At 35.6% G+C, this 23261-nt stretch overlaps 1 protein-coding gene across 1 annotated transcript in view; it reads left to right on the top strand.

Moving 5' to 3' along the window:
• The window catches only part of DPY19L2 (dpy-19 like 2), an 87856-nt gene that overhangs the window by 63775 nt on the left and 820 nt on the right, over positions 1 to 23261 (top strand). Inside the window, exons 17-21 of the mRNA XM_082631685.1 lie at positions 4892 to 4916; positions 11415 to 11534; positions 12671 to 12845; positions 16242 to 16341; positions 17653 to 17778. Of these exons, the coding sequence (XP_082487811.1) occupies positions 4892 to 4916; positions 11415 to 11534; positions 12671 to 12845; positions 16242 to 16341; positions 17653 to 17778 (546 nt within the window). The remainder of the gene's footprint in view (positions 1 to 4891; positions 4917 to 11414; positions 11535 to 12670; positions 12846 to 16241; positions 16342 to 17652; positions 17779 to 23261) is intronic.

Here is a 23261-nt window from a genome sequence, read left to right as displayed (position 1 = left end):
TAATATAGTTTGAAATCAGGAAATCTAATACCTATAGCTTTGTTCTGCTTTTCTCAAGAGTATTTTGAAAATTCAGGGTCTTTTGTGGTTTCATATGAATTTTAAGATTGTTCTTTCTATATGTGTGACAAATGTCATTGGAACTTTGTTAGGGATTGAATTGAATCTGTAGATCACTTGGGGTAGTATGGACATTTTAACAACATTAATTTTTCCAAACCAAACGCATAGGGTATCTCTCCATTTAATTGCATCTTCTTCAATTTCTTTCATCAGTGTCTTACAGTTTTCAGTATACAAGTCTGTCTCCTCCTCAGTTAAATTTATTTCTAGGTACTGCAAACATGGACAATTTTATTTCTTCCTTTCTGATTTTGATGGCTTTTGTTTCTTTTTCTTGCCTTATTGCCCTGGCTAGGACTTTTAGTACTGTGTTGAAGATAAATGACAAGAGTGGGCATCCTTGTTTTGCTCCCGATCTTAGAGGAAAAACTTTGAGCTTTTCACCATTGAGTGTGAAGTTAGCTGTGAGCTTGTCATATATTGCCTATATTATATTGTCTATACCTAATTTGTTGAGAGTTTTTTTTTTTTATCATGAAGGGGTTTTGGATTTTGTCAAATGCTTTTCCTGTCTCTATTGCAATGAGCACATGATTTTTATCTTTCATTCTGTTAATGTAGTGTTTCACATTTATTGATCTGTATATGTAGAAGCATCCTAACATTGCAAAGACAAATCCCACTTGACCATGGTGTATGATCCTTTTAATGTGATGTTGAATTTGGTTTCTACTATTTGTTAAGGATTTTGGCATCTGTATTCATCAGGGATATTGGCCTACAATATTCTTTTATTTTTATTGTCCTTGTCTTACTTCAGTGTCAAGGTAATACTAGCCTTGTAAAATGAGTTTGGAAGTCTTCTTTTCTCTTAAATTTGTTGGAAGAGTTTGAGAATGATTGGCATTAATTCTTGTCTAAATGTTTGATAGAATTCTCCAGTGAAGCCATCTGGTCTTGCAGGGTTTTTTTGTTGGGAGACTTTTGATTACTAATTCAATCTCCTTACTAGTTTTAAGTCTGTTCAGAGTTTCTATTTCTTCCAATTCAGTCCTGGTAGATTGTATGTTTCTAAGAAAGTATCCATTTCTTCCATGTTGTCCAATATGCTGGTTTATGATTGTTTATACAGTTTCTTATGATTCTTTGTATTTAGTTGTAATGTCCTCTCTTGCATTTATGATTTTCTTTATTTGAGTCTTTTTTTTCTCAGTTCAACTAAAGGCTTGTCAATTTTATCTTTTCCAAAAAAAAAACCTCTTAATTTCATTGATTTTTTTCTATTATTTCTTCTCTCTATTTCAGTTATTTCTTCTCTGATGTTTATTTTCTTCCTTCTAATTTTGGGCTTAGTTTTTTCTTCTTCTTCTAGTTCCTTGAGGTGTATAGTTAAGTTGTTTATTTGAACTCTTTCTTTTTTCTTAATGTAGGCATTTATTGGTATAAACTTCCCTTTAGAATTGCTTTTGCTGCATCTCATAAATTTTGGTATGTTGTGTTTCCATTTTCATTTGTTTCAAGATACTTTTTGATTTCCTTTTGATTTCATCTTTAACCCATTGATTGTTCAGGGTTATATTTGTGAATTTTCCAGCTCTCCTATTTCTAATTTCATACTGTTGTGGGCAGAAAAAATACTTGATATGATTTCAATCTTAAATTTGTTAAGACTTGTTTTGTGACCTAACATGTGATTTATCCTGGAGAATGTTCCATGTGTGCTTGAGGACAATGTGTGCCTTGATGCTGTTGAATAGAATGCACTGTGTATATGCTTAGGTCCAGTTAGTCTAAAGTGTAGTTCAAGTCCAGTATTTCCTTAATGATTTTTTTTTGGATAGATAACATCTATCCAATGTTAAATTAGGTATTTAAGTCCCCTGGAATTATTGTGCTGCTGTCTATTTCTCCTCTCCTATCTATTAATATTTGCTTAATATAGTTAAGTGTCTTAATGCTGGGTGCATATAGATTTAGAACTGTTATATCCTTTTGATGAAGTGACCCCTTTATCATTATATAGTGACTTTCTCCTTTGTCTCGTTACATTTTTCAACTTAGTCTGTTTCACCTGATAATATATTAATATATATATATATATATATATATATATATATATATATACCCCTGCTTTCTTTTCATTTCCATTTGTGTGGAATACCTTTTGTCATCCCTTCACTTTTACTTCATGTGTATCCTTAAAGCTAAAATAAGACTCTTATAGGCAGCATAATTGGGTCTTGCTTTTTATTCATTTAGCCACTCTATATCTTTAGATTAGAGAATTTAATCAATTTACACTTAAAGTAATTATTGATAGATGAGGACTTATTTTTGCCATCTTGTTTTCTTTCTGTTTTGTAGTTTCTTTCTTCCTCTCATGCTATCTTCCTTTATCACTTGATGATTTTTCGTAGTGGTATGCTTTGATTCCTCTATCTTCTGTGTATCTACTATAGGTTTTTACTTTGTGGTTATCATGAGGCTTACATAATACATCTTATAGTTTTGAGTCTATTTTAAGCCGATAACAACTTAACTTCAATTGCATATAAAAATTCTTCTTTTTACTTCCCTTGTTCCCATTTTATGCTTTTGATGTCACAGTGTGGATCTTCTTATATTGTGTATCCATTAATAAATTATTGTAGCTATATTCATTTTTAAATGCTTTGGTCTTTTTGTCTTTATACTAGAGTTAGGTGATTTACACACCACTACTACAGTATTAGCGTATTCTGAATTTGACTGTGTAGTTACTTTTACTAGCAAGTTTTATACTTTCATGTGTGTTCATGTCACTAATTAGTATTCTTTCGTTTCAGCTTGAAGGACTCCCTTTAACATTTCTTATAAGGCAGGTCTAGTGATGATGAACTCCCTCAGCTTTTGTTTGTCTGGGAAAGTCTTTCTCACCTTCATCTGAAGGACAGCTTTGCTAGGTGAAGTATTCTTAGATGGCAGATTTTTTATTTGAGCACTTTGAATATCCCACTTTCTCCTGGCCTCCAAGGTTTCTGTTGAGAAATCTGCTGATAGCCTTACAGGGGTTCCCTTATATGAGATGATTTGCTGTTTTCAAAGTTCATTTTTTGTCTTTGATTTTGACAGTTTTATTATAATGTATCTAGTGAATTTGGGAAAGGTCACGTATGAGCCTCCTGTACTTGGATGTCCATATCTCTCCCCAGAGTTAGCAAGTTTTCAGTCATTATTCCCTAAATAAGATTTCTACCCTGTTATTTATATGTTTATTCATGGACATTTTAATCTGAACACTCAAATCTTTCTTTAGCTCAGGGGATAGTTATTCTCTTTTTTTTTTTTTTTTTTTTTTTTTTGCTTTAGCCTCTTTTTTGAACATATATTATTGCTTTTATCATATTTTTTATTTCTTTTTTTCTTATGTTCTCAGAGAATTCTATGATTGGGTCTTCAAAATGACCAATTTCAGCTGTGTAAATTCTGCTATTCAACCTTCTTTTGAGGTTTTAAATTAGGCAAATATGTTTTTTTAATAATTTCTGAAAGCTCTTTTTTACTGCAGCTTGTTTTAATTGAATGGGTGAAGAATCCTCTTAGACTTCTGTGAAGATAATAATTGGAATTTTCATTTAATACTGTCTATTATTCCTTATACTGAACACTCTTTCTCGAGTGTTCAGTTCATTTGCTCATTTATCTTGATGTTTTTCTTTCATCCTATTTGTGTCACATGATTTGGTTGTATATTGATAGTCTGAATTAGTTACTAGATTTATTTGTATCCATACTTATTGGTGGGGTCATTGGTGATTATAATACTTACCTACCAGGCCTCTCCCTTACATGGCAGTAGCTCACTATAGGAGTCTGTTGTGACTGGCAGATTTCAGGACATGTGGGAACCCATCCATTCACCCCCATCTCCACCCTTGACTGCATAAACTCAGGAAGGACTTGCAAGGTTGGCAAAATAATTTGGTGATTTCACTACTATTCTAAGAGGCCTTCCCTCCACTACTCTTCTTAAAAAAATCTCTGGATCTGTGTGTGCCCCTGAACTTCCTTATACTTCTTACTTTCTTATTTATACTGTCTTACTTCTCTCTCCAACCCCAAAATCCATATGAGAAGGCCTCTTATCCTGCAAAGACTGAAATATTCAGTCTTTACAATGGGCAATAAAATAAGCAGTCTTGTGTCTCTTGTCTGGATCTAACATAAACTTTATGAGGATAAGAACAGTATCTATTTTGTTCACACTGTGCTCACTGCACAGTGCCTGGAACACAGTAGGTATGCCATAAAAATTTAGTAAATTTTTAGACATAAATATTTAGAAAATTTGTTAGACAACTTTTGTGGAACTAAAAATATTTATAAGCTTTACCTAGTAACTTTTATTCTAGAAATTTATCCTAAGGAAATATTCAGAGATGCTCACAGTGTTTTAAGTACAAGGATGTTCATGTTAGTAATTGTGAAAAATAAAAACAACTCAAAAGTCACAGCAGTGCTTATATAAAGCATTATATATTCTGTATATGGTTGAATATTTAATAGATATTCTTTTTATTCATTTATCTCTCCAGAGATACAGTTTTCGGCAATCAGTAAAACCCATTTTATCTTAACCAAAGAACAGCATTTTGATATACTTTAAATAGAATGACTATTAATCATGCCTTTTAAATTACCATAATTTTTAGTAATATTATCTGATAGCTTTATTTATTTATATATTTATTTATTTAAAATATAAGAACAAATAAATGGAAGTTCATTTTGATGTAATCATAGTATAATGGACAGTCAGTAAATAGAGAATATTTTTGTTTTATTCCAGAAAACAGCTCCTTGAACATGGTGAGGTAAAACTTTCTTTTTAACCTCTACTAGATTTGTGTATTATATTTTAGTTCAAGGATAATTCACAAAGGTATAACTCTGCTGTTGATACACCAACATCAGTGCTTAAGTGCTTCAGCACTGGTAGTAAATTTCTGCTCATCCTTCCCACTTTTTAATCTGCTCTCAGTTTTGAACAGTAGTAAGGACTTGACAGCCAGAAGTCTGATTTATGACCATAGAGTATAATTAAATTAAATTACCTTCCTTCATTCATTCAACAATAACAAACATTAATTTCTAACCTGCTGAGCTAATCAGCTACAAGCCATCAGGGTAGGTACCCGTGGCCCTGTGACTGGTGGGTTTTTGCCACACACAGACCTGATGGTCAACCAGTTGCAAGCTTAGCTGTGTTATAGGATATAACAGATGGTATAGCGATGTTCCTGCCCTCAGATATGTCTAATTTTTCAACAGAGAGCAAAACAAGATAGCCTTTCTTATGGTGCTAAATTATTTTGTGACATACAAGAGAAAGACCATCATGGGCTAGAAATACAATTTCCTAAGTAATAGAACTTTGAGTCTTAAGTGGCAGGTCAAATTTACAAGAGAGGGCAACTGAATTTGAACTTAATAGGAATAGTTTATGATGATAACTAATATTTTTTAAATAGTTACTATGTGCCATGCACTGTACTGTTTTGATTCTCATAATATTATTCCCACTTTGCAAATAAGAAAATTATGTTAATTAAATGATATTAGATGTTACAGAGATAAACACTAACATTGAAATGATTTAAATCAGTAGAAATTTAATTATTTGCTCCCATAAGGTTAAAACCAGAGTTCCTGACTAGCAGGTAGTTCTCCAACAAGCAGTATTTGAGGGACCCAGACTCCTTCCATCTATGGCTCTGCCATCTTCAATATGTGGTTTTCAGGCTTGATGTGTACAAGGCAGCAAAGGAGAAAGAACATGGAAGATTGTCCACTGGAGGCTTTGTAAGGCTGGAAAAGATAGAGGCACATCACTTCCTTCTCACAGCCATAACTCAGGCACATGGCCACACCTGACTGCCAGGGAGGCTGGGAAATGGAGTCTTGCTGTGTGTTTAGGAAAAAGAGCAAAGGGATCTCTGCCAAGGACTAGAGACCTAGAGAAATTAAGTAGTTTACCTAAGGTCTCACAGCTAATTTGCAGTAAATCTTGCATTTAACCACTAGCAATCCATTTCCAGTGCTCTCAGAGGAGTAGTCAGCACTTACCGCTTCCTATGTGCAGGGCATTTTGGCGGAAGTTGTTTGATAATTTTATTCTCACAGCAACCCATTGACAGTAAGTACTATTATTTTTTTATTTTACAGATGAAAAAAACTGTGGCATAGAGAGGTTAAGTATTGATAACTTGCCTAAGGTCACAAAGCTAAAGTGGCCTTAGCTTTGTAGAGCCAAGGACTATGAACCCAGGCAGTGTAGCAGCATAATCCATGCTGTTGGCCATTCACTCTGATACCGCCTAATGTGAACTGTTTCTATGTAAATCAGGCATGTCACATTATCCAGCTTTACTTACTAGTACACATTCATACTTCATATTTTATCATACAATATTTAAAACCCACCTCTTTTTAGAAATATAGTATTCCTTAAGTTTCTGCCTCTCTTTCTCACATAGTTTCCTACCTTCTCATTGTCTTTCATTTCTCCATTTGTCCTTGTTTTGCCCATCTTTCTTTTTTCTATTAATTCTGCATACTTATCAGTTCAGTCTTTATTATGTGCCTACTATACTCCAGGTTTCTGCTTTTATGGAATTTAAGGTATAGAAGAGGGGAAAAAATGTGACCACATAATTATATGTGCAATGACAAAGGAAGATACAAAAGTAGTACAGAAGAAGTGATTAAATCTGTGTTTGGAAGGGATGGGGTAGTTAGGGAAAGGCTTTTCAAATGACTATAGAGGAAGAGTTTACCAAAGTCAAAGGATGCACATGTGCAAAGAAGACAGAAGGTAATAAATTTATCCAGAGCTACAGGCAAATCAGTGTTGCTGATGCATAAAAAAGGCAAGAAGATGGGAAAAGAAAGCGTTCAGACTATGATGCCTTTGTATGCAAAGAAGCTCGACTTCATTCTGGACTTTTTTGTTAAGTTGGAGATGGTATGGTCAGATCTGAGTTTCAAATACTTTAAGTCTGTTGGCAGTAAAGAAGATGTTTTTTTGAAAGGCAGTAAGAAGTCAAGCTGACCAAAAAAAGGACAGTGATGGCAAATCTTTTAATTTTTTCAAACTAAAGAGGGTATGCTAAACTCCTGATGTATAGGCATGTATAGAGATTTAAATTTCTAAAAATAGTAGGTCTTATGGAAGGAGATTGTAGATTTCTGAGCAGTAGCAATGAAGTGGCTCCTAATCCCACTTCCACTTGTGACTCACACTTGATAAATATCTGTTTGGTTTGGGATGGGACTGTTTTCACCTTAGGGATGATAGGGTGTGAGAGGCACAAACCCTGATTCACTCTGAATGTGATATGATAGCAAAAGATTGTACATTCCAGCTTGTTTCAAAATTAGGTTAGGATCCCTTAGGATAATTTTTTCACCGGGGGGGTAAGTTCTAAATTCCTTGCTTTGTGCTAACCCTCTGAATCAGGGATAGTCTGCAAACCTCAACTCACTAAATTAGCCCCTACTGGCATGATATTGATTATTAAAGTTTGTTAGATTAATGGATACTGTTGTGATTTTTCCTCATAATTTAATGTATTTGTGTTTTATTTATTCCATCAGATTTGTTTATTTTAGCCAACTTTTTTATGTTATGGGCTTAGAAATTAGTGAAGGAGTGCCTAGTAATACACAGGAAAGAAAAGAAAGGAAAGAGATTTAGGAACAATATTTAGTCCCAGAATGTCCTAATACTATGAGGAACTGGTGAGAAGATTGGCTAGGGAGAGAGAACATTCAGAGTATTCACTCCTGAATATTCTTTTGACCCACTCATATCTCATTTTGTCCATGACAGAAAGTCCTGCATCAGCCTTCACTTTTTTCTAATCCCTAGTTTATTATATTATGTGATTAGTTTATATTAGATCCTTTATATTTGAAGTCTGTTTAGTTTATGTTTTCTATTATAAACAAGTTTTTTCTATTACTTACAGCCAAAGAGCTTTCTGTGACATACAGCTGAAGGCATCTGAACTTATATAGAGCTATTCAGTTGAAGAAGTGAAATGATATGGAATTTGGGGGAAGAATGACTTCTTTTGAGAAACTGATATTGAGTGACATATTTTGGGAATCTGCACACTTCTGTATTCACAGACTAATAGAACTATGTTGTTGAATAGTTTATTGTTTGGAGAGAAAGTATAGGGTAGTAGTTAAAGACAATGACTCAGAAGCTAGACTGGACTCAGATCTTTGTTCTTCCACTTACTCAGCGTGTGATATTGGCTAAGTTATTCTACATCTTTTGGGGAACAACAAAAACAGCAACAATCATAATAGTACTTATCTTCATATGGTTGCTATGGGATTATATGAGTTACATGTAAGGTCCTTACAATAATGCCTAGTATAAGTTAAGCATTGTGTAAATATCCACTTTGACAGTTAGTGTGCCTTCTGGATCAAAATTTCAGATCTAATATTCTGCTCCCTGTTAACTGTGCCAGTGAAGGGCATCTCTTTAGCATGCTCTCAAGATATCTTCACACTGTCCTGTGAGGTAGTTTTGACAGGAACAACTCGCTATTTGGACTGGCTTTAATTAGTCCTTGCTTTCTTTCTTCTTGGTAGCTGCTACCTCACATTTTACCCAGTTGGGCTCACTTATTCCAAAGATGAGTAGTAAACAGTTTCCTGAGCTTCTCTTCCTTCCTTCCAGCCTCTAAAAAATGTTGTGAGAATTTTCCTAGTAATTTTTATATGGCAAGACGTACCAGATTGACAATGGCATACATACAATAGTGGTTTTTGTACTATACTTTTGGACTGTAACCTTCTGTCCTCCACTTGGTAGTTAAAAAGAAGGCTGTCTTATAGAATAGAAGATAAAATAACTATGGCAAGAGAGCTTTATGGAAAGTCGTAGCCCAAGAGTAAGTGAATGCTTAGGAGAATTTGGGTGAGAATAGAAAACAAACATAAGTGATGCCATTTGGGTTAGCTATTCTGTGTCATCCAGCCACAAAAAGCGTCATTCAGGGAAGACAAGGTAATGGTGGGGATCTTTCAAGTCTCCATATGAAAACAGAGTCCTTCCTTCAGCCTTTAGATGATAGAGGAAAGTCAAGGAGTATTACTACCTTGGATTTGATTTTGGTCATGTGAGAAATTGTTGCTAAAGTAGAAGTAACAAAAGTTAGGGGAGGAAATGATAGTGTCATCCTGTGGCTCAAAATAACCAAAGGAAGGAATACTGGGAGAATTCAGAATTGTATTTGTATTGATTATCCGTTATTTATGATGGTCTGTTTCTAGATGCCACATTTTAAGAAGATGACAGACAATCTGTACCACATTCAGAGCAGGGCAACCAGAATTATGACAACACACAACTAATAATTGAATTTTTCTGAATATTTACTCTAAAGATAGAAAGCTTTCTAAGGTTGAAGGTGGGAATAATGCAAAGTCATAATTATAGTATTTAGATAATCGAGAACTGTCATGCACAGATGGGTTTAGACCAATTTTGTGCAGTTCCAGAGGTGTGGAAGTTGCAGGAAAACATTAGTTCAGTTTTAGAAAAGATTTTCTAACATGTACAGCTATCCGTCTTTGTAATAGGTACTCCTATGGCATATTCCTTTTCAGGAAATAGTGAATATTCAGTTTATAGATTTATAGAAGTGATCCCTGTTTGGGATAGATGATTAAAGTAGATGGCTCACATAACCTACCAATCTGTGATTTAGTGGTCCTAAACAAAAGGACCTATCTGAGGATGAAGTGTGTTGATGTCTTGTCTTCTCTCCAAAACGTGTTCCTGATTTTGTCCAAAGGTGAGTTTGACTAAAGAAAAATGAAGGACTGATTTTGAAATAAATGTTCCACATACCAACTCTGGGTTCAAGAATTATTTAAAAAATTAACAGATTTTCCATTTTCAAATATCATTTAGAAAAGGAAAAAAGGTAGCTTTAGGTACAGTTTTTGCCATTCTGTTTTAAATATAAATTATATATTTCTGATTATAAGAATAGCACGTGTCTTTAAAATTTGAAAAATACAGAAAAATCACCATTCAGAAATAATTTCTGTTAACTTTTTAGGTATATTCTCTTATAGCCTTTTCCCCCTGTGCATGTATATACACACATAGATGGTTTTCACAGAATTAATATTATTCTGTAAGTATAGAGTTTTATATTCTGAAAACTTTTCCATGCCATTAAATAATCTTCCAGTATGTAATCTTTTAATGGTTGTATACATGTGAAAATGCAAAAATTCACTTCAGCAATCATCTTTGTAGAAGCATTTTTGTGTTTTGATTATTCCCTTAAGTTAAATTCCTAGAACCAAAATTTAAGTCAAAGGAGTTGGCTCTTTTCTAGGGTCTTGATAAATATTGCTAAGTTACAGAAATATACAAATTATTTTGGTGTGTTTCATGGCATACTCTCTAACACTCTATTAATTTAATATTTGTCAATTTTGTAGGTGAAAATATTATCTTTACTATTTAATTTGAATATTAGTGAATTAGAACATGAATATTTAGTTGTGCTTACTTTTGGTTGTATTAATTCTTTGTCCATTTTTTTAGTGAGGAGTTTGTTGATATTTTATGAATATGTCTGTTAGAAAAGTTTTGGTTGAAACCTTTGCTCAGAGGAACCCCATCTTAAAATGGGATGTCCTACTAATTAGTACAAGTATTTATACAGTTCCACTACTTCTAAAATAATCTAGTTTGTGTTATGATTTTTGTTGCTGACTGAATGACACAAATTTGTGAAGCATCCCATATTTTTATGTCTCTGTGACTCCCTTTCTCACCTGGTGTAGGTCCTTGCTCAAAAGCCACCTCTTTGAAGAGGCCCACTCTGATGATCCTAATTACACTTGCAACTTCTCCTGCCTGTGGTCTCACACCACACCCTGCACTTCAGTCTCCTTTCCTGGCTCTGCTTCCCTTTCCATTGCACTTACCACTTTCTGATAGACTGTATGATAGATTTTGTTATTTGCTATGTCCATTTATTTTCTGTCTCTCCTTAGTAAATGTACTAAAATGTGAGCCTCGTAGGACAGGAATTGCTCAGTGTTGTTTTGTTCACTACTATATCCAAAGCACCCAGAACAGTACCTGGCATGTAGCAGGCATTTGATAAATCTTTGTTGAATGAATGAATAAATATTAATAGACTTATTACTAACTTAAAAGATCCTTGCCCTAGTGAATAATAATAGTTTTAATATACTTTATTTTACATATATTAATTTTAAAAATATATAAAGTGAAAATGTAATTTTGTTTTGTGTTTCTATAGCTAATTTTTCACACATTGCAGTTGTTTGCATTTACTTCCCTTGCCATTTTAATTCTGAGGCTGAAGCTCTTTTTGACACCTCACATGTGTGTTATGGCTTCCTTGATATGCTCTCAGCAGGTAAGGTATTCATTCTTATATAACTACACTATAACACTACAGCAACTACGGTGTAGTTACCATGGCTTTGCTGAGTAATCCAAAACATAAAAACACTTGGTGTTTTTATCTTAAATGATTTAAAATGTTAGTTCATGATTCATTATAGAGTAAGAAAAGCATATTCAGGTAGCTTTGAAAATTATTCCTAGATTTTAGCTGATAATTCTATGACTTTCCCCTCTATTAGTATCCTCTCCACAAATATAGTTTTTTGAAGTTCAGGTCAGTGTAAGAGATCCTTGGCCTGTCAAAACTATCCTCAAGTGCTCTTGTAATACTAGAGAAGATGCAGCGTAATTGCTCTAGTATTGTCTTGTTGGGCTTGGATAATATGTGGGGAAAATTGTCAATTCTGGGGTTCTGTTACTGTATGCAAAGGAGCTAGACAAAGTAGCTAGAATTTTGGGACCAAGTTATTTCTAGAGATACCTTATTTAGTTTTGATTATAAGTGTCTTGCCTTAGAATATCATAATGTTTATATTCCTGAGAGGAATATACTTGTCAGTACTAGTGAGGTTTCCCTAGTTATTCAAGATGTCCATAAAAGGCAGCCAGATGTTATGGATTTAGTTCCAGGATGTTTCAGAATTGTGATTTGCTAATCTTAATTCCTGGTAGTAAATCAGTACTAGAAAGATCAGGTATTCCTTCTTTATTTCTTTTAAGAGGAAAGAAAGCTCCATTTTTTTTTCTTTTTTTTTGCGGTATGCGGGCCTCTCACTGTTGTGGCCTCTCCCATTGCGGAGCACAGGCTCCGGACGCGCAGGCTCAGCGGCCATGGCTCACGGGCCCAGCCTCTCCGCGGCATGTGGGATCTTCCCGGACCGGGGCACGAACCCGTGTCCCCTGCATCGGCAGGCCGACTCTCAACCACTGCGCCACCAGGGAAGCCCAGAAAGCTCCATTTTTAACTGGACTCCAATTCCAAAATATTTGCTGTTTTTAAACAATAGGTGATGATTATTATATTCTGTATATTGTTAGTATCAAATGGTAATCCACCTTGGTTTAGGTAGAAAGGTGGTAGTTTATTATTGACCCAATAGCCCTCTTCATATAAGAATTATAAATAATTGGTTTCTTTCATTTCAGCTCTTTGGCTGGCTTTTTAGGAGAGTTCGTTTTGAGTATGTTATCTTTGGCATTCTAACAGTGATGTCAATACGAGGTTGTGCAAACCTCCGTAATCAATGGAGCATAATAGGAGAATTTAATAATTTGCCCCAGGAAGAACTGATACAGTGGATCAAATACAATATCAGACCAGGTATGTAGCTGTTTGGTTATATGTATAGCTAGCACACACATTATTATTATATGTTATTATACATTTGCATATATTGTACAGTTATCATTTCATATATATGTGTATGTGTGTATACATATAAAATTTTAAAATACATATGCATTCATACCTTCACAGATTTTGAGCATGGTAATTTCAGTGTTCACCAAATCAAACCTTTTTAAAAGGTGATTTTGTGTCATCTTTAAACCCCTCCTAGGTACCTGTCAAAAAGAATTTTAACTGACTTTAAGAGTTATTGATTGTTCACAAGTTATGTGCTATAACTCTGAGATTATTGTATTTTAACCATAACAGTGACACCTCAAAGAAAAAAAAAAACCTTTAATGAGAACTTTCACACCTGTGACAGGCCACTGGAGAAGATAGTTTTGACTGTGGGGAGGTTAACAATACCTCTCCCATCACTTTCATTAGTGCCTACTCTCTGCTCCATGTCTGTAAAACCAGTCACATGCAGAAGAGTTAAAATCTTGGATATTCTGTTTTCTTCACTAATGCATCTCAAAAAGATGAGTATACATGCTATTTTTAAATACTTTAAGATATTCTTTTAGCTTATTTTCTTTTCTTGCTATCTTTATCCAAAACCACCTCAAGCAGATTGATATTTATTTCACTTTTGAATACCTTTCCAGAGGATAAATATATTCTACATTATTTTCTGTAAGTAACCTATAGTCTTGTCCTAGACAATTTTTGACATTTCATAATTTTTTTCTGGCACAAGTTCTTCACTATGGTTTATTTAAATTTATCCTGTGACTCCTTGAGCCAGTTTCTTCTTATCTCTTATTTGGTAGTCATCATTTTACTAACTAGCTATCGTTAAGGTAAACTCTTATGAACTTCAATGCAGATATTTGTCCTATGGCTTTCAAGGGGTGTAGGTGACAGTGCCTCATCACTTAGAGCTTCCAGGTTAGTTTAATCAGAATTTTTGAATTAACACTTTACTGACTTTTTCCCTGTAGTACAATAGTACAAGGTAGCTAGTCCCTTTACTCTCCCTTGCCCCTCCCCACTTACAGCTGTTTTTCCAAAGCTTTAAAAGATACCTGCTCTTTTCATGTTTGCTTGTGTCTTTCTTTGTTCCAGTGTTTGTCTTGGGTTCTTGGCAGAGAGAGCCTATGTTTGGCAACTTACCCTTCTGAGATAACTCTCACAAACTCCTACCTTATTTTTGCCTCTTCTTTGATCTTACCAATCTTTCTCATCGCTGTATTATGAGTTCTGTCATGGTTACCACATGGTTTATTAAATTCTATAGTAAAGGTGGAACTAGAGCTTACATTCAGGTCTACCATGTAAGGTTGTATAGTTTGTACACAGCACAAAGGTGCTTAGTTGGGAGGACAAGTGGGAACTGATATCCAGCCTGTGGTCCACTTACCAAGTCATGTATGTATTAGTGAGGCTTTGTCAAGTTCAAGGATAATTTTTTTCTAATACATGCAGTAAGCTAAGTGGAGATTTAAATATATTATAGAAAAGATCCTATTGTTTCCCTGTCATGCTCATGTTTACTTTGCCCCCAAGAGGAAAGAAGCATTTGGGGAGTATTTTCCCCTTCTCTCTGTTTCATAGATGGTTTCTTCTCAGTGCTTCCAGTTCTTGCTGAACAGGCTTACCTAGTTTCTTCTGGATGACCCTGGCCCTGAGCTTTGGGTCCTTCTAACCCAGAGTTTCTCAAGCTTGGCACTGTTGATATTTGGGGCTACCCTGTGCATTGGCAGAATATTGAGCAGTATTCCTTCCTTCTATCTGTAGATGTCAATAGCCCCTCTCCCCCCACAGTGTGCTAACCAGAAATGTCTCCAGAAGTTGTCAGTGTCTCTAGGAAACAAAATCACTTCTGGTTGAGAACCACTGCTGTAGCCTAAGAGCTTTTCATCATTAATTATTGAATCTTACAATAATAAATACACGTCTACTTCAATTTATTTATGTATTTTCAAATTTAAGGCATATAAAGAGATATTCATGCAAAGTTATATTTATTTATTTACTTATTTTTTAATAAATTTATCCATTTATTTATTTATTTTGGGCTGCATTGGGTCTTTGTTGCTGCACGTGGGCTTTTTCTAGTTGCAGTGAGCAGGGGCTACTCTTTGTTGCAGTGCCCGGGCTTCTCACTGCAGTGGCTTCTGTTGTTGCGGACCATGGGCTCTAGGCACGTGGACTTCAGCAGCTGTGGCATGTGGGCTCAGCAGCTGTGGCTCACAGGCTCTAGAGCGCAGGCTCAGCAGTCATGGCGCATGGGCTTAGTTGCTCTGTGGCGTGTGGGATCTTCCCGGACCAGGGCTCGAACCTATGTCCCCTGCATTGGCAGGCAGACTCCTAACCACTGCGCCACCAGGGAAGTCTCCAAAGTTACATTTAGAATGCTTAATTATATTTGAAAGTAAAGATTCAATTATTTACAATAGATCTGAATAATATGCCTTGTTCTTATTAGTGATTTTACTGTGCTGATTAAAAATGACAATAACCTTCCTAATCATATAATCATTTATTGTACAGGAGTGCCAGGAAGTAAGTATTTGGTCTTTTTGTCTCCCAAGAGACAGAACTAAAACTGAAGCCAGACAGTAGATTTTAGTGTAAGACTAGTTATAACCAAAAGGCAATACATTTATACAAGCTATTACTCCAGAAAGTACTACTAACAAGTAATGATATGGTTTGATGAAATGTATACCTTTATAAAGTCAAACAGAAACTAAGAAAACTTAGTTATGAATATTTAAAGGTGATCTGAGGGAAGAAAACAATGCTTTCATCTGGAAAGTTCTCGAGATTACAGTTCACAACCCACAAAAGTCACTTTAAAACATGTACCATAAGACTTGCCCTTTATAATAGTCTCCCAGTTCCTAGAACTTTAAACTATTGGAAAAAGATATCAAATCTTACAATTCTTTCCAGTCCTGTGTGTCTTTGTAGTGCTGTCTCTTAGTATAGCGCTTGAACATGGTAGTATGATGTAGTGAAGTGGCTAAGAGGGTTGGCCCTGATACTTCTAGCTGTGCAGTCTTGGGCAAGTCACTTAACTTTGCTGTGTCTCAGCTTCCTGATCTACAAAATAAGAATACATAGAACCCACCTCAAAGCTGTGCAAATTAAATTCTATAATCCTAGGAAAAGTATTTAGCAGTTCCTGGCACCAAGATACATTTAATGAAAGTTGGCTATTGTGTAGACCATCAGTAAATATTAAGCGAAGAAAAAGAATGCTGCCAATGATCATTATTTAAATGTACTTCATCTTTCTTAATCTGGGTTCAAATATTACAGATAGGTAACTTTTGGTTTTCTTTAAAACATGTTAAGGAATATAATCTTGTTTTCCAGATGCTGTTTTCGCAGGTTCCATGCCTACAATGGCAAGTGTCAAGCTCTCCACTCTTCACCCCATTGTGAATCACCCACATTATGAGGGTGCAGACTTGAGGTGGGCAACTGATAGAATACTTCAACCAGACACACTAACGACTTCTACTGACTCATAGGAATAGGGAAATTTTTATACACACACGCACACACACACACACAATCACTCTTATCCTCATATTTGTGCTAGAAGTTAAAGAATAATAACCATTCAGAAATTACAGTACATACCTGTTGACTTAAAGTAACCTTAATGAACCTCTGAAAACTGAAAAATACAACACTCAGTTTTTCTCAAAGTGAAAAATATGTCACATTTATGACTAGCCTCTGTGTGTTTATGTGGGTGTGTGTTCCAGTGAAACTCCTAAGTAATGGTAATAAGAGTGGGGATAGATTTGGCTCATGGCCATAGTTTGCCAACCCCTGTTCTAGATTCCACAGCCCCTCTGCCTGGTTTAAGAAACCATTCTTCATCTTACTTGTGGCCAATGATTAGCCTTTTTGAACAGATAGAAAAGGTACATGAAATTTGCTATATTAAATGCTTTTATGAAACTTTGGGGTGCTCTTTTGCTAGCTGATTATGGGAACTCTGGTTTCCACTGAGGTCTGAAAGTTTTGTTTTCCTTAAATGACTGACTTTTAAAAATTATTTTAATCATTCTAGTAATTGGGTAATCATTTCCTTTTAGTGTATTTTTGGCTTATTGTTAGAGGTAATATTTTAAATTATTTAAAGTTTTATGTTTGGTTGTGGAGATTGGGCATTCTGTATGCTTGAAATCCTAAGAAAAGTCTAATGCATAATTGATAATTTGTTCAGGATTTTATAAAAACCCCCATTTAGGGCTAAACCATCTGTTGTACCATATTTTGGTAAGCATCCCTGTCTCTCAAGCTTCCGTTAAGTTGCTTTCTCTACGTGACTACTACCCTAGATGCCCACTGTCTAATTGTTCTATTTGCTACATTCAGCTTCAACTCATATGCTTTTCAGAGTTTCTATGAATGAAATTATCTACTGAAATCTATATTTTCACTATATTTAGCCCCTATCTGAATTTGTTCCAGATTATTTTATGAATTATGCAAAGCAAATTTTATATTCTGAACTATTATACTGCTACCTACCTCTAGACTCTAAACTGGTTTATACACTAATAAGCAGTACCTGCAAAATTCAAATTGCTCTAAGTTTAAGCACTTGCAAAATATAAGTAGACATGTGGCAATTGCTATTCCCAAAATAATTCATGCTATTTGGGGTCATATATAATCAATGCTCCATCCAGTAAGCATTGAGGTTTTAATTTGGTAACAAATCTATTATCATTTATTTTAAAATTTTTTAACTTGTTTGAATTTAAAGAGCTCGGACAAAAATAGTTTATTCTGCATATAGTCGAAAATCTGCAAAAGAAGTGAGAGATAAGTTGGTGGAGTTACATGTGAATTACTACATTTTAGAAGAGGCGTGGTGTGTTGTACGAACTAAGTGAGTATGAGCCCTGTGGTATATAATATGGTATATTTTAAAACAACAAATGTTTTACTTTATTACAGCAGTCCTGATTCTTTAAAAATTTTTATTTTAAATTAATTCCATTAAATTGTTGCCCTGGTATTTTATTTAAAATTATTTCATGTAGGAAATTAAAATTATACTATTATTTAAGCATAATGTAATTTTTTTAAGTATAGTATATTTTGCTATCCTAATTTTTTCATTTTAATTTAACATCTGAAATGTAGCTTTTCTCCATAATCTTCAAATTTTTATAACTTTTTTTTTTTTTTTTTTTTTTGTGGTACGCGGGCCTCTCACCGCTGTGGCCTCTCCAGTCACGGAGCACAGGCTCCGGATGCGCAGGCCCAGCGGCCATGGCTCACGGGCCCAGCCACTCTGCGGCATGTGGGATCCTCCCGGACCGGGGCATGAACCTGTGTCCCCTGCATCAGCAGGCGGACTCTCAACCACTGCGCCACCAGGGAAGCCCTATGATAACTTTTATTAGAGGTCTGAAATACAGATTTGAATTTACAACCAAGTGAGATATTAGCATTCTGCTACTACAGCTGATTTACATTGGATTTATAAGACTCTTAAGAAAAGTTTCACGTAACTCAAAAGGACATAATAAGAAACGTTCCTAATTAACATTTTTTCATTTCTAAATTTTGAATCTCTAATAATACATAAAATTCTAAGATGTGTAATGGATATCTTGAGACCTTTGTTTAGTCTCCTTGATTTAAGAAGTCCTTAGTTATATTAATTTTAGCACGAAGAATTTTCATTTCTCCTATGGATAATTAAGAATTGGCTATAACAGATTTTGAAGAGCTAAGTTTGGAAATTTTAGTAGCTAATTTTTGTATCTAATTTTAAGATCTAATAAATATGTATAGGAAGAAATGGCATCTTGTAAAAGAAGAAACAAATATCATAATGTATATGCTTATCATATTAATTTAATTTAAAGCTTAAGACAAAACATACTTCAAAACAGCATATTATCACAAATAAAGGTGGACATTTTATGATGACAAAAGGATTAATTCATCAAAAATATCTAACAGTCTTAAATATGCATACCTCTAAACAGCTTCAAAGCACAAAAAATAAAAATGTGTAGAACTAAAAGAAAAAATAAACAAGGCTTTAATCATAGTTGGAAGTTAACATTTTTTTCTCTACTAGGAAAAGTAGATAAAAAGTCAGTAAGGGGCCTCCCTGGTGGCGCAGTGGTTGGGAGTCCGCCTGCCGATGCAGGGGATGCGGGTTCGTGCCCCGGTCTGGGAGGGTCCCATGTGCCGCGGAGCGGCTGGGCCCGTGAGCCATGGCCGCTGGGCCTGCGCGTCCGGAGCCTGTGCTCCGCAACGGGGGAGGCCACAACAGTGAGAGGCCCGCATACCGCAAAAACAAAAAAAAAAAAAAAAAAAAAAAGTCAGTAAGCATATAAAAGAGATGAACAACAAATAGTATCAAATAACCTGACCCAACTGACATTTATTGAACACTACAGGAAACAGCTGCAGAGTACACATTCTTTTAAAGGGCATGTGGAATGTTCACCAAGAGAGAACATATGCTGGGCTGTAAAATGATCTCAATATGTTTAAAAGGTTTTAAATCATACAGAATTAAAATAGAAAACAATAATAAACAGATACCTAGTAAATCCATGCATATTTGGAAATTAGGCAGTAAACTTATGGGTAATTTATGGGTCAAAGAAAAAAACCACAAAGAAAATTTTAAAACACTATTTTTTACTTGAATGGAAAAAGGGATCTTTTAACAATATTGTTGATCTAACTGGATATAATATACAGAAAAAAATTAAACCATGACCCATACTACACCATACACAAAAATTAACTTTACGTGGATTATAGAACTAAATGTAAGAGCTAAAATTGTAAAGATTTCTTAGAACACAGAGTACTAATGATTTTTAAAAATCAATAAATAGTATATATCAAAATTGAAATATTTTCATCAAAAAGACATTAGGTAAATGATAAGGCAAGCCACAGACTAGAAGAAAATATTTGAAAGCATATATCTGATAAAGGACTTATAAATATAGTTCATATAAAGAAATTCTATAAATTAATAATAAAATGACCGTACAATTGAAAATGGGCAAAAGACTTGGAAAGACATAATTCACCAAAGAAAATGTGTGACTGACCGATAAATACAATTTTTAAAACTAAAATACCATACATTGGAGAGGATACAGAATAATTGTAAATCTCTTACATTGCTAAGGGGAGTGAAAATGATACAACCACTTTGGAGAACTATTTGGAGGAATCTTAAAAAAGTTTAAGCACACATCTACCTTATTACTCAGCAGTTCCATTCCAAAGAACTTAAATAAGAGAAATTAAAACATCTCTCTAGAAGGGGTGTCATAGCAGTTTTATTCATAATAGCTCAAAACCTGTAGGTAACATGTTGCTTTTAAGAATCTCTCTTTATGTTTAATTTTTGTCATTCTAATTACAATGTGTCTTGGTGTGGATCTTTTGGGTTAATCCTATTTGGGACTCTCTGTGTACCTGGAAGTCTGTTTCCTTTCACAGGTTAGGGAAATTTTCAGCTATTGTGTCTTCACATATGTTCTCTGCCCCTTTTTCTCTCTTTCCTCCTGGGACCCCTAAAATGAGAATGTTAGTATGCTTGATGTTGTCTCAGAGGTCTCTTAAACTGTCCTCAGTAATTTTTTTTTCTTTTTTCTGTTTAGCACCAGTGACATCCACAACTCTGTATTCCAGTTCGCTGATCCATTCCTCTGTATCATCTAATCTACTGTTGATTCCTTGTAGTGTATTTTTTTCATTTCACTTATTGTATTATTCAGCTGTTTGGTGGTTCTTTATACTTCCTACCTCGTTGTTAAACTTCTCACTGTGTTCATCCATTCTTCTCCCAAGTTCTTTGAGCATCTTTGTGATCATTACCTTGAACTTTTTATTCGGGATTGCTTATCTCTTCTGCACTTAATTCTTCTTCCAGGGTTTTTATCTTTTTCCTTTGTTTGGAACATATTTCTCTGTCACCTCATTTTGCCTAATTTGTCGTTATTATTTCTATGTATTTGGTAGTTTGGTTACACTTTCCAATCTTGGTGAAGTGACCTTCTGTAGGAAACATCCTGTGGGTCCCAGAAGTGCACTCCCCTCTGGTCACCAGAGCTATATGCTCTAGGGTTGCCCCCTGTGTCAGCTGTGTGGGCCCTTCTGTTATGGCAGGCTGAGAACTATGGATGGTAAGGTAGATGTGGCTGGCCCCCAGTCCTGTTGGTTGCCAGGCCCTACCTTGTGTGGAGGCTACTGGCCAGTGGTGGGTGGGGCCAGATCATGAGGCACCTGGCTATACGTTCCAGGGTGTGGCAAAGCTGATGTTGGCCTGCTGGTGGATGGGGCTGTGTCAGGCTAGCTGCTTGACCTGAGTCTTCTCAGTACTGGTACCCACAGGATGGTGGGTCGGGACAGGTCCTATGCTAATAAGCTAGAGGAAGAATTCCACGATGGCGCTTACCAGCACCTGTGTCCACGTGGTAGAACAAGCTCCCAAAAATAGCTGCTACCAGCATCTACGTCCCCAGGGTGAGCTCCAGTTGCCTCCTGCCTCTCTGGGTGACTCTCCAAGATCAGCAGGAAGGTCTGACCCAGGCTCCTTTCAGATTACTGCTTCTACCCTGGGTCCTGTAGTGTGTGAGATTTTGTGTACACTCTTTAAGAGTGGATTCTCTTTCCCACAGCCCTCTGTCTTTCCCAAAAGTAAACCCTGCTTGCCTTCAAAGCTGAATATCCTGGAGGCTCATCTTCCTGATATAGGACCCCGAGCCCAAAGTGGGGCTCTGATCCTTCACTCTTTGGGGAGAACCTCTGCAATTGTAATTATCCTCCCATCTATGGGTCACTCACCTGGGTATATGATGAGTCTTGACTATACCACACCTCTGCCCCACTTACCTGTCTCATTGTGGTTCTTTCTTTATATCTTTAGTTGTATAAGATCTTTTCTGCTAGATTCTGGTCTTTCTCGTCAATAGTTACTCTGTAAATAGTTGTAATTTTAGTGTGCCCATGGGAGGGGGTGAGCTCAGGGCCTTCCTACTCCACCTTCTTGGCACACCTCCTTGGAAATAATCCAATTTTAATGTAATTTTAATGTAAAGTAAATTGTGATAAATTGAAGATGTCTGTTGTAATCCCTAGAGCAAACCACTTGAAAAATGCAAAAGCAAAAAACAAAAAAAGCCAAATAAGCCAGTAGATGAATTGAATGGTATAATAAAACCTTTTTGCTTTACATAAAAGAAATCAAGAAAGAAACAGATGATCAAAAAAGATACGAAACAAATAGAAGAAAAAAAGGAAAGTGGCAACCCTAAATCAAACCATATCAGTACTTGCAAATGTGAATGGGGACTAAACACTCCAATCAAGTGTCAGAGATTGACAGACTGAATACAAAAGCAAAACCCAACTATGTCCTTCCTGTAAGAGATGCATTGTAAATACAAAGACATGAAGGAAAGGTTGAAGGAGAAAGGATAGCAATGTTACCATGTGAGTAACCATGTATGTAACATATGCTAGATATGCATTATCTAGCATATTCTAAAAAAGGCAATACTGTAGTGCAGAAGGGAGATCAGTGGGAGATCAGTGCTTGCGTAGGTTTATATTTGGGGGAGAGGACTGACTCTAAAAGGCTACAAGGGAACTTGTTGGGGTGATGGAAATACTCTGTGTTATGATTATGATGGTGCTCACACACCTATACACATTTGCCCATGCTTATCAAACTTTACACATAAAATGGGTGAATTTTTTCGTACATAAATTATACCTCAATATAGCTGTTAAAAACTTAGAAACCTGGGCTTCCCTGGTGGCGCAGTGGTTGAGAGTCCGCCTGCCAATGCAGGGGACACGGGTTCATGACCCGGACTGGGAAGATCCCACATGCCGCGGAGCAACTGGACCCGTGAGCCATGGCCCCGGAGCCTGCGTGTCTGGAGCCTGCGTGTCCGGAGCCTGTGCTCCGCAACAGGAGAGGCCACAACAGTGAAAGGCCCACGTACCACAAAAAAAAAAAAAAAAAAAAAAAAATTAGAAACCAATTTTGCCTGACTTCTTTCCTTTAATGACTCTCATGCTGGGTTGTTGCCTAGTGAGAAGTATTATTTCATTCAATCCTTTCAAAAGGGAAAGAACTGAGGAGAATAAAGTTGGCAGAAGAGCTTCTCTTCCCTGCTTTGGACTATATATGTTTTCATGCTAATCCAAGTCAATTTAAGCTCAAAAATATGAAATATGAAATTCAGGAATTAGATTAACTTTCCTTTAATTTGTCTCATTCTGCTATAAATGGGCCTTATGTTTGGATGGCAATACCCCTTAGAAAATATATTCATTTATATTTTACTTTGAAAGTAGATTTTAAAATGTATA

This window comes from Mesoplodon mirus, assembly GCF_964341445.2.
Source record: "Mesoplodon mirus genome assembly, chromosome: 9".
NCBI classification, from domain to species: domain Eukaryota; kingdom Metazoa; phylum Chordata; class Mammalia; order Artiodactyla; family Ziphiidae; genus Mesoplodon; species Mesoplodon mirus.
The sequence above is the reverse complement of the archived record's forward strand: the minus strand, read 5'-3'. Positions and strand labels throughout refer to the sequence as shown.